Source organism: Lepus europaeus, chromosome 15 (genome assembly GCF_033115175.1).
Source record: "Lepus europaeus isolate LE1 chromosome 15, mLepTim1.pri, whole genome shotgun sequence".
NCBI classification, from domain to species: domain Eukaryota; kingdom Metazoa; phylum Chordata; class Mammalia; order Lagomorpha; family Leporidae; genus Lepus; species Lepus europaeus.
Genome location: NC_084841.1, coordinates 28,431,515 through 28,445,634, shown reverse-complemented (window position 1 = coordinate 28,445,634; position 14,120 = coordinate 28,431,515). Strand labels below are relative to the sequence as shown.

The 14,120-nt window shown below is 41.5% G+C and overlaps 1 protein-coding gene across 1 annotated transcript in view; it reads right to left on the bottom strand.

The window, feature by feature from the left end:
• SPEF2 (sperm flagellar 2) overlaps window positions 1-14,120 on the bottom strand; it is a 184,048-nt gene that overhangs the window by 100,390 nt on the left and 69,538 nt on the right. The window contains exons 12-15 of the mRNA XM_062211927.1: window positions 12,142-12,263; window positions 7,766-7,869; window positions 6,751-7,007; window positions 1,170-1,278 (exon numbers count right to left, since the gene is read on the bottom strand). Of these exons, the coding sequence (XP_062067911.1) occupies window positions 1,170-1,278; window positions 6,751-7,007; window positions 7,766-7,869; window positions 12,142-12,263 (592 nt within the window). The remainder of the gene's footprint in view (window positions 1-1,169; window positions 1,279-6,750; window positions 7,008-7,765; window positions 7,870-12,141; window positions 12,264-14,120) is intronic.

The following is a 14,120-nucleotide window of genomic DNA, read 5'->3' as shown; positions in this document are numbered from 1 at the left end:
CAGAGAGAGGGAAGTCTTCCATTTGCTGGCTCACTCCCCAGATGGCCGCTACGGCCAGAGCTGGAGCTGCGCTGATCTGAAGCCAGGATCCAGGAGCTTCTTTGCAGGTGCAGGGGCCCAAGCACTTGGGTCACCTTCTACTGCTTTCCCAGGCCTTAACAGAGAGCTGGATTGGAAGTGGAGCAGCCAGGGCTGGAACCAGTGCCCATACGGGATGCTAGCACTGCAGGTGGTGCTTTACTTGCTCTGCCACAGTGCTGGCCTCAAAAAGCAACTTTTTAGAAATCTACCAGACAATGTAATATTATCACTTTAGATAAGGAAGAAATTATTTAATGCCTTCAAGACATATTTTTAAACATATGAAACAGTAAGAGATGTGAAAAATGGCCCCATTCAGGAAGTCTTTGGTGTTTAAGTCCAGTTGCCTGAGAGAAATCTAAGGAAACATTCCTCATGCTAACAGAAGAGTAACTCTGAGCATTCTGATGGTGGCTGTAGACCCACCTGGGCCATTGGCTTTTTCTTAGAGACAGAAATTGAAGAGACCTCTGAGTAAGCATAGGTGGATCAGACTTATTTGCTTTACTCAAAAGTATTCTGGGAATGGTTCTGGAAATGTTTTTTTCTTCCTGGAGAGCAGACAGCCTTAATGTTGCTGAAATTACTCTCCTTTGGCAGGCTTCACATTTTTAGACTTTTCATGGTTTTATAAAATTGTATAGTTTTGTATAAATTTTCTTTCCCAATGGCAAATTGCACACTTCCAAAAGAATACCACAAAACTTCATTTTTTGCAAGACAGAAGTAGTTTTAGAACTAACCTCTGTAGTTTAATGCCTGGCTCTTTGAATTTCCATGACCTTCACTGGCGTTTACTTAATGAGGGCTCAGTTAGGATTCCATATAACTTACTTGTCAGTTGACGCAACCATAAAGGGAAATGTTGCCTGATTTAGTTCTTTTCCTGGACTATAATGACCCTGCTCTGAATGTGGAAGTTAGCACATAAATATTTCACTCACCATTAATACCAGTTAATGTTTACCTGGAAAAGACTGAATACTAGGACATATATCTTTCTTCTAGATCTGATGATTCCAAAGGGGCTGCCTGTTAGTCTGCTCAAAGAAGAAATCAAGAAGTAGAGCATTTAGTTTAAAACTAACCTGTGTTGTATCTGGTCTCTCAAATTATGATCCACATCTACATGCTGGTTATCAGCAGCTGCATGCTGACTGGTATCTTCATGAGAAATTTCACGTGAAAACTCTTCAGCTACGGCACAAAAATTACGTAATTAGATACTGCTAAATCTATCAACATTGATGTGTACTGCTAAAATATACTGATGCTAGATGTCAGAGAGATATAGCTTTGTCTTTGGTACAATATTACTAAAAATGTTTAATAAGGTGTTAAGAGTATCGTTTTGAGATAAGAATTCAAAGTTTTTTTCGAAATTGGAAAGAATGGAGCAAAAACTGTTAAACATAAGCTGTAGCTTCAATGTAGAGAAACTCAGGACAAGAACGAAAAACAATGGATTATCATAGATAACGAACTTAGAAAGCAAGAAAAACCAAAACTATGATGTAAAAATTAAAAATGAAATATAAAGGTGTCCACTAAGTCATATGAGTAAAATATTTTGTTCATATTACAATACAATAAAAGAATTGTTTATTTTAAGATGTTATGATCCACTTATATAGACATAAAGGAATAGATCACAAGAGATAAAGAAACAAAAATAGGTTAAACATCTCTGATTTAGTCTTATTCTAGATTAACAGTACAAAGTTCAGGCTACTCATAAATTTAGAACAAATGGAAAGTCATAAAGAGGAAGGAAGGACTTGAACTAGATTAAAAGGAATAAGAATTGCTGACTGCATGAGAACACTGAAGAGTAGTAAATCAATGGCAGTCAAGAAAATGAAGAACCCTTATAGGCTATGGTACTCAGTTGTTCTCCATCTACATTCATGGTAGAACAAGGTGAAATGGATTTAGAATACAAAACAGTGCTTTAAGGTTATTTATGAAAACCAAAGATTATTGACATCAAAATGGGTGATTGAAGAAAATTGTTGGAGCCCTTCTCATGAGATAATGTCATGTGCCATCTGCACCTCCTATTAGTCAGGAACATCAGCACCTGGCTCAGGGTCGGCTTCCTCTCCCTCCCACCCCTGTCAGGCATTGGCACCTTTCCTTTCACTCTGCTTCTGGAACTCATGACCTTGGCCCCTGGATTTTCTGATCACCCTGAGAGGCACCACCTTTGCAAGCTTAAGGAGCTATATTCTTACCACAAACTCTTCTCCTTCTAGTGCACCTGTGTAGATGATGTATCCAGTCCCTAAATTCCTAAGTTTCTCCCCAAATTCACCAGCATTATCCTACTAACAACCTGCATTGCATGGTTGAATCCTTCATCGTTTTTCACCCACCTAACAATTTGAATACCTGCGTCCTGATACACCAGCCTGGGATGATATTCATCTCTTTTCTCCAAGACTTATGAAGGTAGCTATCTTTGAACAAAAATACAACACCTTCAATTCTCACAAATCACCTGGCTTAAAAATCAGCTGAGCTCTTTCATACACATGCATTCTGCTGAAAGTTACTAAAGAGGAGGAAAGAAAGAAAGAAAACTACTACCAAATAACTAAGTAAATACCTGGCCACCATGGTTTTTTTTTTTTTTTTTAGATTTATTTATTTATTTGAAAGTCAGAGTTTCACAGAGAGAGAAGGAGAGGCAGAGAGAGAGAGAGAGAGAGAGAGAGTGAGAGAGAGCGAGAGAGGTAATCTATTCCCTGGTTCACTCCCCAGTTGGCTGAAATGGCCAGAGCTGTGCTGATCCAAAGCCAGGAGCCAGGAGCTTCTTCTGGGTCTCGCACATGAGTGCAGGGGCCCAAGGACTTGAGCAATCTTCTACTGTTTTCTCAGGCCATAGCAGAGAGCTGGACTGGTGCCCATATAGGATGCTGGCATTGCAGGCAGTGGCTTTACCCACTTCACCACAGAGCCAGCACATCATGCTCCTTTGTATTTTCAGAGCGAAGCTTCCTGCAAGTTGCCTCCCATCACACTCCCACCTCCTCATCTCTCATTTATGTCTGAACCCACCTGCAATCCCTTCTTCCCATCCCCACTCCACTGAGATAGTTCTCATTCTGGTCACCAAGCCCATGTTTCACCCTTTAGTTTACTCAATTTCCCTGTAGTGTTTATGGGTAAAATTTAGCACACAAGTATTAAATGCTTTTACAGATACTACATTATATTTATAACAAAACTTATAGAATATGATTAAATTTCTATAACTGGCTTCAGGTTGCACAGTTTACAAATTTTTGAGATATGATTTGATTCCATTCATTCTGACTTCTGACTCTGACCTCCTCAGAAAATTTTTTAGCACTGGTATAGTTACGAGTGCTAAAAGGGCCCCATAGCAGATATGAATCTAACATTTATAGTGTGCCAGGCCCTGATAATATAAAATGAAGGGCAAGTCCCCATTATGGTATAGTTCAAAGGTAGTGTGAAAATAACCAATTATAATTATTATATTGTAATTATTTAGTCATTGCTCCATGTAATGGGCACATAACAAATAATAATAATAGTTGTGCCCAGAATGAGAAGAGATTAGCCAGACGCCAAAAAATGGAGCAAAGGAGAGAAAATGCATTTGTAAGGCTTGGGAGGTGAACATTAATAGTTCCTCTAAAGAATGGCAGTAGGGGTTTGAGGTGGCAAAGTCTGAATGAATGACAGAAGTAAGCGTGGAGAGTCAGCAGGGGCTGGCTCAAGAGTCTGGTACTGAGCTAAGTTGTTCAGACTTTATGCTGAAACTGTGTGAAGCCACTGAGTAATACTGCAGCTAGATTTAATGCAATTAGATATGCTTTTGTAGTATCATTGTTCTGGCTGCAGTATAGAAGATGAATTGGAAAGAGAGGGAGATTGCATGCAATTAGTAAGTTGGAAACCTATTACCATTTGAAACATAATACTTTAAAGATAGCAGCAAGATTCAAAGGAAGAACCATCAGATTCAAGTGGTTTTTGCAGGAAGGGGGAGCAGTATACTACAGAATTTAGTCATCAGTTGGGATGGAAGACATGGCACAGGGAGAAAAGGATGACTTCAGGTTTTGGACTTGTACAACTTCTGAATAATATGAACAGGTTGAGCTTGAAGAGCCCATGGTACATTTAAGCTGTGGTTTTCAGAAAATGGGGAAGTTCGTACTAAAGTTGAGACTTTTAAGAAAAAGAAAAAATTCATCCAGGAAGAAAATTGAGAGGAAAAAAAGAGAGCCAGATTGTCATGCAAAACATCAGGGTTTAATCAAGAGAGGAAAGAAGTGTTTAGAAGCCAGGAAAAGGAATGTCTCATAAGTTAAGGAGACAGTTTCTCAAGACACAGGTGTCATCTGTGCCCTGCCCAGACCCGTGGGAACCTGAAGTCCTGCCCAGGAGGAGTGAGGCCGGGGCATGGGAATCCAGTCACTAGGGCTGAGTGCAGCTCATTATCCTGAAATGCTTGGGGTCTGTGGAGAAGCCTCAAGAACAACAGGGAAGACACTGCCCCCAAAGGTTGGTGGGCTGCAAAGGCTGAATGTGAATTCAGCGAGAGCTGGGCAGAGGCAAGGTCTAAACACAAACCCAGCAAGGCAGGAGACCAAGGAAACCTAAGGACAGGAAATAGCCTTTGGGGAGTAAAAATCATACCAGATGGAAGAGTAGGTGGCTATCTCAGCTTATTATCCGGGGCTGAAAGCTCAAAATGAAGAGTTTAAAATTGAGAAATTGAACTATTTGAATGCTGACATCAACTTCAGAAAATTTTCCAGAACCCCTCTCATCATGCAAATTTGATAGAAAGAATACAAACTGGATTCAGTAATATTTCATAAAAAAAACTCTTGCCAATGGATTGTTTTCCACTTCCAAAACATATAACACACTTCTTACAGAGCACCAAGAGGGAGGAAGCAAATCTTTTGAAGCTCTTGTAGGGTTATGAGCTTCCAGGGATCCTACCACACAAAGGTCTGTATGTGTAATTTAGAACAACTTGTCATATCCACTTCCAACTCAGATTGACCTTGATGTTCAGGACTATGGACTGTTACCAGGTAGCTATGGATTAGCAATGTTCTTAGCCAATCCTCAGCTATCCACTGAACAGGAAAGGGAAGTCAGTCAAGCAAGTAGAATCATTATTGCTATCAGTAGGGCTCCCACTTCCTTGGATAGAGAAAAGATAATTCTCCTGTTTACAATATGATAGATAGCATCCAGTTTAAACTACTGGGTTAAACAGCTAAACTAATATGCAACGGTTTTGTCTTTAAGTAAACAATGAAAGCAAGATCTCAAATCAAGCACTTATGCTTTGAATTCCCATCTAAAAAGCACTGGGCATGATCTTTCAGATCTCTCCTAGCCCTGAGTGTTGCATTAGTAGTACCAGCAGTAATAAAAGATGATAGAAGACATTCAGTGTTAAGGGTTGTTTTTTAAAAGCTAAAATCAAGATGTAAAATGAACACATGTCAAAGCCATAATTTGACTCTTCAGTTACTGAGGGAACCGGTTAATGCTGGTTCAAATGAGAATCTGTATAGCAGACACATTTGCAGTCAATCAAGAACAGTGAAACAAGTGATAATAGACGAAAAGCTGGTTACTGTCTACAGAGTATGTAGTACTTGGAATCATCTTTTTGTCAATGTAGAATGAATTGTGTCTCAACAGAATTCATTAGCATTTGTATGGGCAAGAGTCATTGGCAATACTATAAATTTCCTATAATTTATGGAGGTACAGAAGAGCTGAGTCAAAGCTGATGATAGAATAGGCCTCCATGGAATCTGGCATCTCAAAAGCTCCAATAGATAATACTCAGCCTTATCATGAAAGGATATCTCAATCTTTTGTTCATTCCAAAGGCTGCCACAAAATTTATGTATTTACTACATATTTATTATTGTGTGCCAGATTCTATCCTAGGTGTTTAACTCTTATCTCATTTAATACTGATAATAATACAATGAGCCATTCTGTCTTTTATGTTGTAAAACAGAGGTTCAGAACAATGAAGTTACTTTTCCAAGGTTAAATATCTAGTAAGTTGGAAAGCCATGTCTAAGAATAAATGCTTTTATCCACAACTATTTAATTTATGGGATGAAGTAACATTTTCATTTCAAGGATGAAAAATATCTAAATAAGCAATGGTTGCTTCTACCAGGATTTTTCTGTCCCATCATGTGATGACTTCAGCCAACTAGGACTTGCCACTCAGAGTTAACACACAGTCCACGGGAAGGATCTTACCAGATCCCTGCTTACAACACAGATTTGGTCTGCGACCACCCACCAAGATGTACTAGATGGCCACAGAGAGCTCCTCCATGTAGGCAAGTCTCATAAAAGCACCTTTGTGCCACAAGAGCAGCCAAGCTGATGCAAAGGTTTAGTGACATATTTGCAGTTGGCTTAGAATTCTCTACTCATCCCAGGCTTGATCTGCAGTAGAGAATTTAACTGTGAATACCAACATTCAAAGCAAGACGCAACTGTGCTCAGCTAGATAATCCTCTGAAAGGCTGAAATGAATACCACCTCACTCACTTACAATTGAAAATGGGAACACTTACTGATTCAGTCAACTAAAAAAAAAGTTTGATCATAAAAAAGTCTCAGAAAGGTACAGCTTACCCATGACATCATTCATGCGACTCAGTGAGGAATTATCAGAAATATCTAATAGTATAACAAAATCAAATGCAGAAGAGGGCAGAGGTACTTCTTTGGAAGTTGTAGGATCCACAGCCAGTGTAGATATTTGTGTTGCTTTTCCTTCTGCTTCCATGAGGTATCTGTTGCAGCCTGTGAGAGCTTCCTCCAGAAGTTGAGCTTGGTTTAACGTCATTGGAAAACCATCAAGGATCCAGTTCTGATTCACAGGTATCCCACTAAATGAAAAGAGGACAATCCATTGACATTGTGAGAGAAACAAGTGCTTTGGAAATGATAACTCATTGAATCTTGTTTCCTACATCCTGCAACTCTATCCTCATCCCCCTATGCACTTCAAAATTCATTCACAGGAGCCTTTTGAACTTTTTTTCCCCATCCTGCTTAGCCTCATTACTTTATTATATGGATCAATTGAGACTCAATGAATTTTTAACATTTTCTTCCTTTTCCACATTACAAAAGAGGGCTGAGGGAATCTTTGATCCTTAGGAAGGAGGAAGAGGCAGATTACAAAGGCACAATCCTTCAATCGTTTATCATCTCTGTGCTACTCACATATGGAATTCCTGTGCACACCTACCTATCACAACCTTGCTGCCCTAGCTCTGCTCAAGGCTTTGGATTTTTGTGCGCAGTACCCTGCCCCTGAGCACAATGACCTGTGACCTCACAGTTAGAGTTGCTTCCTTCCATAATCTGTCCCTTGGCTTTTTTAATTGTCTGGTTTCTCATAAACTTTCACAAGTAATAGAAACTGACTTGTATTCATATCCAGGTATAAGAAGCCAAGTTTGGTAAAGGCGAGGAAGTAAAATACAGGCAGATAAATCTCAAAATAGATCTATCTTTGCATTACTGTATACGTTATGAGATGAGTAATATTTATTAGACATCAAAAACAAAAGCATTCTATGTGATTATTTACATGTCCTTAAGTGATAAAGAACATAAGAAAGACAACCACAATACATACTTAATAGCGTTTACCATGATGTTAACCAGCAACATGTCCGGAATGCTCTTTCCTTTCTTCAGCAATTGTTCTGATTTTGCACCAAGCTCAGCCCGCACAGTGAGCTGTGAAAATAAACATCAAACAGTAGAAGGAAGCTAACTTAAAATTCCGACTCCAAATTTTTTTTTTTTTTTTTTGACAGGCAGAGTGAACAGAGAGACAGAGAAAGGTCTTCCTTTTTGCCGTTGGTTCACCCTCCAATGGCCGCCGCGGTAGGCGCGCTGCGGCCGGTGCACCACGCTGATCCGATGGCAGGAGCCAGGTGCTTATCCTGGTCTCCCATGGGGTGCAGGGCCCAAGGACTTGGGCCATCCTCCACTGCACACCCTGGCCACAGCAGAGAGCTGGCCTGGAAGAGGGGCAACCGGGACAGGATCGATGCCCCGAACGGGACTAGAACCCAGTGTGCTGGCGCCGCAAGGCGGAGGACTAGCCTAGTGAGCCGCGGCGCCGGCCCCAAATGTTTTTAAGACAAAAATAATTAAATGGTCATGCTCTCTGATGAAGATACTGATTTTTAGTACAATTCAGGAGTCAGGGAAGCATTTCAGGAAAACTTTTATGCAGACTTGGAGGCTCTTCCTTCTTCCCTTGCAAGATCTTCCTCTTTAATTTTCAGCTGTGTTGGCATCCCCAGACTTCACCTTCTTTTTTTTTTTTTTTTTTAAAAAACCCCACGTGGTGGACTTTTATTTATATGGGAACTGTCACTCTTGCCTAGAATGATGTATAAGGAGTAAGTAGTTTCTAAGTGGACACAATGTTGCCTCAGAAAATTCCCAGTTATGTTTATACACAGGAAGGCAAGAAGAGATAGTCTGTCACATCCTTTTGTCTTTTTTTTTTTTTTTTTGAATTGGACTTCATACATGCCTTTGCACCTTTGCATATGTCATTGTTCCTATGTCTGAGGTTGCTTCTCTAAAACTCCAAATCCCAGTTTTGTTTTTTATTTTATTTTTTTGTTTGTTTTTGACAGGCAGAGTCAACAGTGAGAGAGACAGAGAGAAAGGTCTTCTTTTTTGCCATTGGTTCACCCTCCAATGGCCGGCGTGGCCGGCGTGCTGCGGCCGGCGCACCGCGCTGATCCGATGGCAGGAGCCAGGTGCTTCTCCTGGTCTCCCATGGGGTGCAGGGCCCAAGGACTTGGGCCATCCTCCACTGCACTCCCTGGCCACAGCAGAGAGCTGGCCTGGAAGAGGAGCAACCGGGACAGGATCCGGCGCCCCGACCGGGACTAGAACCCGGTGCGCCGGCGCCGCAAGGCGGAGGATTAGCCTAGTGAGCCACGGCGCCGGCCCAGACTTCACCTTCTGATGCCTTAAATCAGGAAGACTGAGCTCACTGCTTGAGTTTTAGGCACTCTTGCCATGCAGCCTGGCATATCTTCTGAGGAAAACCTGTTTAAACATGGCTCTTGTTTCATGAAATACTATTGTTTCAAAGACCAAATTCTATGTTTTCTGCTTGTTTTTAGGGTGCTGGCTTGCTTGCTGCCTTGTTTTTCTTGTCTTCTTTTGGTCCCTGCTATGGTTTGGATGTGGTTTGTTCCTCATAGGTTCATCTGTTGACGGTTTTGCCCTGACTGTGGCAATGTGAGAGGTGATGAGAGAACCTTTAAGTTGTTGGGCATCAAGAGAGTTGGGAGGTCACTGAAGGCGTCACTCTCAAAATTTATTAATGCTGGACTCATGGAGTGAGTTAGTTCCCAAGAAAGTGGGTTATTTTAAAAGAGTGTGCCTGATCCAAGTCTCTCTGGCTTCCTCATACTTTGTGATCTCTTCCTCTTGCAAGTATGCCCATTGTGATGATGTCACTCACCACGAGGTCCTCACCAGAGCTGAACACAAGTTGGCACTGTGTTCTTCAAGTCTTTTCTTTACAAATCACCTAGCCTCAAGTACTTTTGCTACAAGGGAAAATGGATGAATATAACCTTAAAAAAATTAACTCCTATGTTTTTGTTTGTTTGTTTTGTTTGTTTGTTTTTTGACAGGCAGAGTGGATAGTGAGAGAGAGACAGAGAGAAAGGTCTTCCTTTTTGCTGTTGGTTCACCCTCCAATGGCCGCTGCGGCCGGCACATCGTGCTGATCCAGGAGCCAGGTGCTTCTCCTGGTCTCCCATGGGGGTGCAGGGCCCAAGTACTTGGGCCATCCTCCACTGCCTTCCCGGGCCATAGCAGAGAGCTGGCCTGGAAGAGGGGCCACCGGGATAGAATCCGGCACCCCAACCGGGACTAGAACCCAGTGTGCCGGCGCCGCAAGGTGGAGGATTAGCCTGTTAAGCCACGGCACCGGCCAACTCCTGTGTTTTGTCCAGAATTTATAATTGTTACTTGTGGGAAAACAAGTCAAATATAAGTTATCCAAGTCACTACACAGGCACCTCGGTAGAGCCCATTCTTAGCTACTGGAGTGTGTAATATACTCAAAACCCTATAAGACAATGCATGGCTTGGTGTTTTCCCCTCCCTCCCTCCTGCTCTCTCTTCTTTCCTTCCTTCCCTCCCTCTCTGTGCTCTACCACAGTTTGGGTGCTCCTTTCGGAAGACAAGCTGAGTTTCTCAAGAAAGATTAAAATGCTCATTGATTACCATTTCTTATTCCAAGATTATTAAGTTATGGATAATAAACATGTCTAAAAGCAGACAACTCTAGAAGTCAAGGAGTTTTTGATTAAAATCCATGGAAAAGAGTTTTCAGAATTCATTTATAATTCATTAGATTTATATTTATTGTATTTTTTAAAAATAAAATTATCTCTTTAGAGACACATACCTGGAATAAAGAAATAAATGAAAAATCCAACTGCTATGGGAGAATTGTATGGCCATTGTTAACCTATATGCTATTTGGTGATGATAACAACAACGATGATGAGTCAGGAGGATCTGAGCTTTATATAAGAATATGAAGGAACTATTTAATAAGGCAAGCCTTCACAGGACAAACAGGAAAGATATCTACTCTATAAAATTGATGCTAGTTTTACTTATGGAAACACAAAGTAAACTGTGGTGTAACCTGTCTTTCAAACGGTTTTATTTACTATGTAAAATACAGCAACTGCTATTTTGAAAATATAATGGAACTTGAGAAAATAGAAAATTATCTTAAAAATAATAATCCTAGAAGTGTCAGTCATAGTCATAGATAAATAAAGCTTAAAAAATGTAGGTTACCTATAATTCTTTTGGTTAAAACAGAAAGAGTGTCATAACATGGGAGAAGATATAGCCCCACCAGAACAAAAACTCCCAGTCATTTTTAGAACTCACAGTTAAGTGTAATTTAACTTGTAGTTCATGCCAAAGATCTGAGTGAATTCTCTGCCAATGTATTCAACTGCAGTAACCAGCATAAGGTAAAGAAAGGAATATTGGGCTCAGAACCTAGAACCCCAATCAGAGAGTAGCCATCTACTAGTCCTTCTTATCCTGAGCAAACCAATTCATGCTTAAGTTTTCTACTGTCACCTGTGTGAATTGAGGGGGCTGGACCATATCCATGATTCTCAAAATGGCACTACCTTCTCTTATGTAATCTCACCCTTCACTCCAAGAATCTTGATGCAATAATGTAAAGAGATGCAATGCAGATGAGAATGTGATGCAAGGAAATCTTGGGAGTGTGAAATAGGTGAACTATACAGAGAGCCTCTCCTACCTCCTCCAAACTGATCTACTAGTCTGAATCAGGAATAGGCATACTACGGCTTATAGACCAAATATCTGGCAGGCTGACTATTTTTATATTGTTTCTAGACATCACTCAAGGATTCTAGCACAGTGATTCTGGAAATAAACCAGGTGTTGTCCTCCATTCCAGCACTGGGCTCCAACACCTGTGTGGCTACTTCCTGGGGCCACTATGATCTCCAATTACTCGTTGAGGACTCTGTTGTTGGCAACTGCTAGGCACCGAATGATAGGATCTCAGCTCCAGAGCTGGCTACTTCTTGAGGCCCCCAAAACACTCATACTCTATACCTCAGCCACTATAATTCAGTTACTCCACCCACCTCCACTTACCAGTCAGTGACTCTTTCCTTAGGAGAATGGTAAGTCTTCAGATAATAGCAGTTGGAAATAAAGTAAAACACCACTCCAGTGGTCCACTGAGTTAAGTTGGTGGGGGTGGGTAGAGTTCTGTTTTTAGGGAAAAACTCACATAATAGCCTCCATTTTTATCTTTTGATCCATCAAACCCAAAATGTTTATATTTTCTGGACCTTACAGAAAAAAAAAGTCTGGTCTAGAAGGTCTTTGGGATTTCATTCAGTTTTAAATCTCTGGTGTATTAGTTGCACATGAACAAACAAACCTCACACTTGCCTGGTTTTCTTTCCTATCCTCTTGAGGAGCTGATGAGGCCTCACTGACTTTTTCATTGTCATGATATGCTTGGATAGCTTCTTGGACAAGAGTGTCAATAGAAAGTATCTTAACAGGAAAGTCTAAAAAGCAAAAGATAATTTTAGAATTAGCTTCTCATTTGGGAAACTGATGCCATTGTCTTGATATTCTGGTTTTACCCTTCAAGACTGTCTTTTGGGCACCCTAGAAACAGCTACAGTCAAGTAGGATTTATTATTATTGTGGAAAAACTTTTGTAACATAAATTTAACCATTTTAAAAAAGTACAATTCGGTAGCATGTAGATATTCACAATGTTGTACAACCATCACCACTGTCATGTTCCTGAAATTTTTTTTTTTTTTTTTTTGACAGGCAGAGTGGATAGTGAGAGAAAGAGACAGAGAGAAAGGTCTTCCTTTGCCGTTGGTTCCTGAAATTTTAAATCTTCCTTTGTTACTGAAACCAGTGCCCTCTTACTGAGGCACCATCTTAAGCCTTGGGCCCCATTTTAGGCTCTGGCCCAGTCACCATCTTGTATAATAAGTTCCAGTCTCTCCAGAATAAATTTCAGTTCCTAAGTCCAGCTTGGTTTACTAGAAGTCAGGTGACGAAATGATCCAATCACAAGCATCAACTCTACCCTCACCCTAACAGGATTTGCTATTCCCACTTCCTTATCTTTGCAAGGCTATAAATAGTCCTGTTTTTCCTCACAGGCTCTCTCTCCAGCCTGTGAGGGTTCCTTCCTACCCCCATTCCCTACCCCGATAGTAAAACGATTCTTTTTACTCTGGGGTTTGGTGTGTTTTGTGGTGGCCTTTTGTTAGTGCTGTGACTTGGATCCAGGCTCTCTTGTTGACCTTGCTCTCCCCTCAGGGGTCTGAGCTGTTTTGGGATTCTGGATTCCTGCCAACTACAGAACTTACCCCCAGGCCTCCTTCTTTGTTACTGAATGCTTTGTGACTCCTATCCACACACCTGCCCTCCAAATCCTGAGCTAAATGGGGAACGGGGAATTCTCCCACTGTGACCTCTACTTTGGGTTGTGGTTTTGCTCTGCTTTGTCTTGAAGTCCTCGTACAAGGCATCACAACTCCTCTGGGCTTTACGCCCCAGATGCCAGTGGGTGCCAGTGAAGACCCCACCCCCTGCTCCCTTACTCTCCTCATTGGGCTGATGTGAACTCGGAGATACCTGCTGTCCACCAGTCTGACCCCTTAGGTTGCTATGGGAGCTTCTGCATCCCATGTTCCATCTGATTCTCCCCTTGGTTGTCTTCTAAATAATCTTGTTCCTCTCAAATTGGCCCCAGATCTCAAACATCATCATCTCATCTTTCTTCTCCTTCTTCGTTTTTTTAGATTTATTTATTTGAAAGGCAAAGTTACGGAGAGGCAGAGGCAGAGAGAGAGAGAGAGAGAGAGAGGTCTTCCATCTGCTGGTTCACTCCCCAGATGGCCGCAATGCCCAGAGCTGCGCAAATCTGAAGCCAGGAGCTAGGAGCTTCTTTCTGGTCTCCCATGTGAATGCAGGGGCCCAAAGACGTGGGTCATATTGTACTGCCTTCCCAGGCCATAGCAGAGAACTGGATCAGAAGTGGAACATTAAGGACTCAAACCAGAACCCATATGGGATGCCGGCATTCCAAGTAGCGGCTTTACTGCTATGCCACAGTGCTGGCCCCTCATCTTTCTTTGTAATCAGGTATGGCCCATGTATGACCTTGACAACCAGTCCAAATAGCCGCTTAATGGCACATTTGACCCTGACAGTATTCGGGATCTCTGTCACTTCTGTGAGCGTTCAGGAACATAGAAGGAGATCCCCTTTGTCTGAGCCTTCTCCCATCTCCGTTCTGAACCTTCTCTTTACACCTCATGTTCTGTGGCTCACTCTTAAGTTCCAAAGCTCCCACTAAAAGGCCAAAACCCCTTTCTTCTAATTTTGAGCCTGCA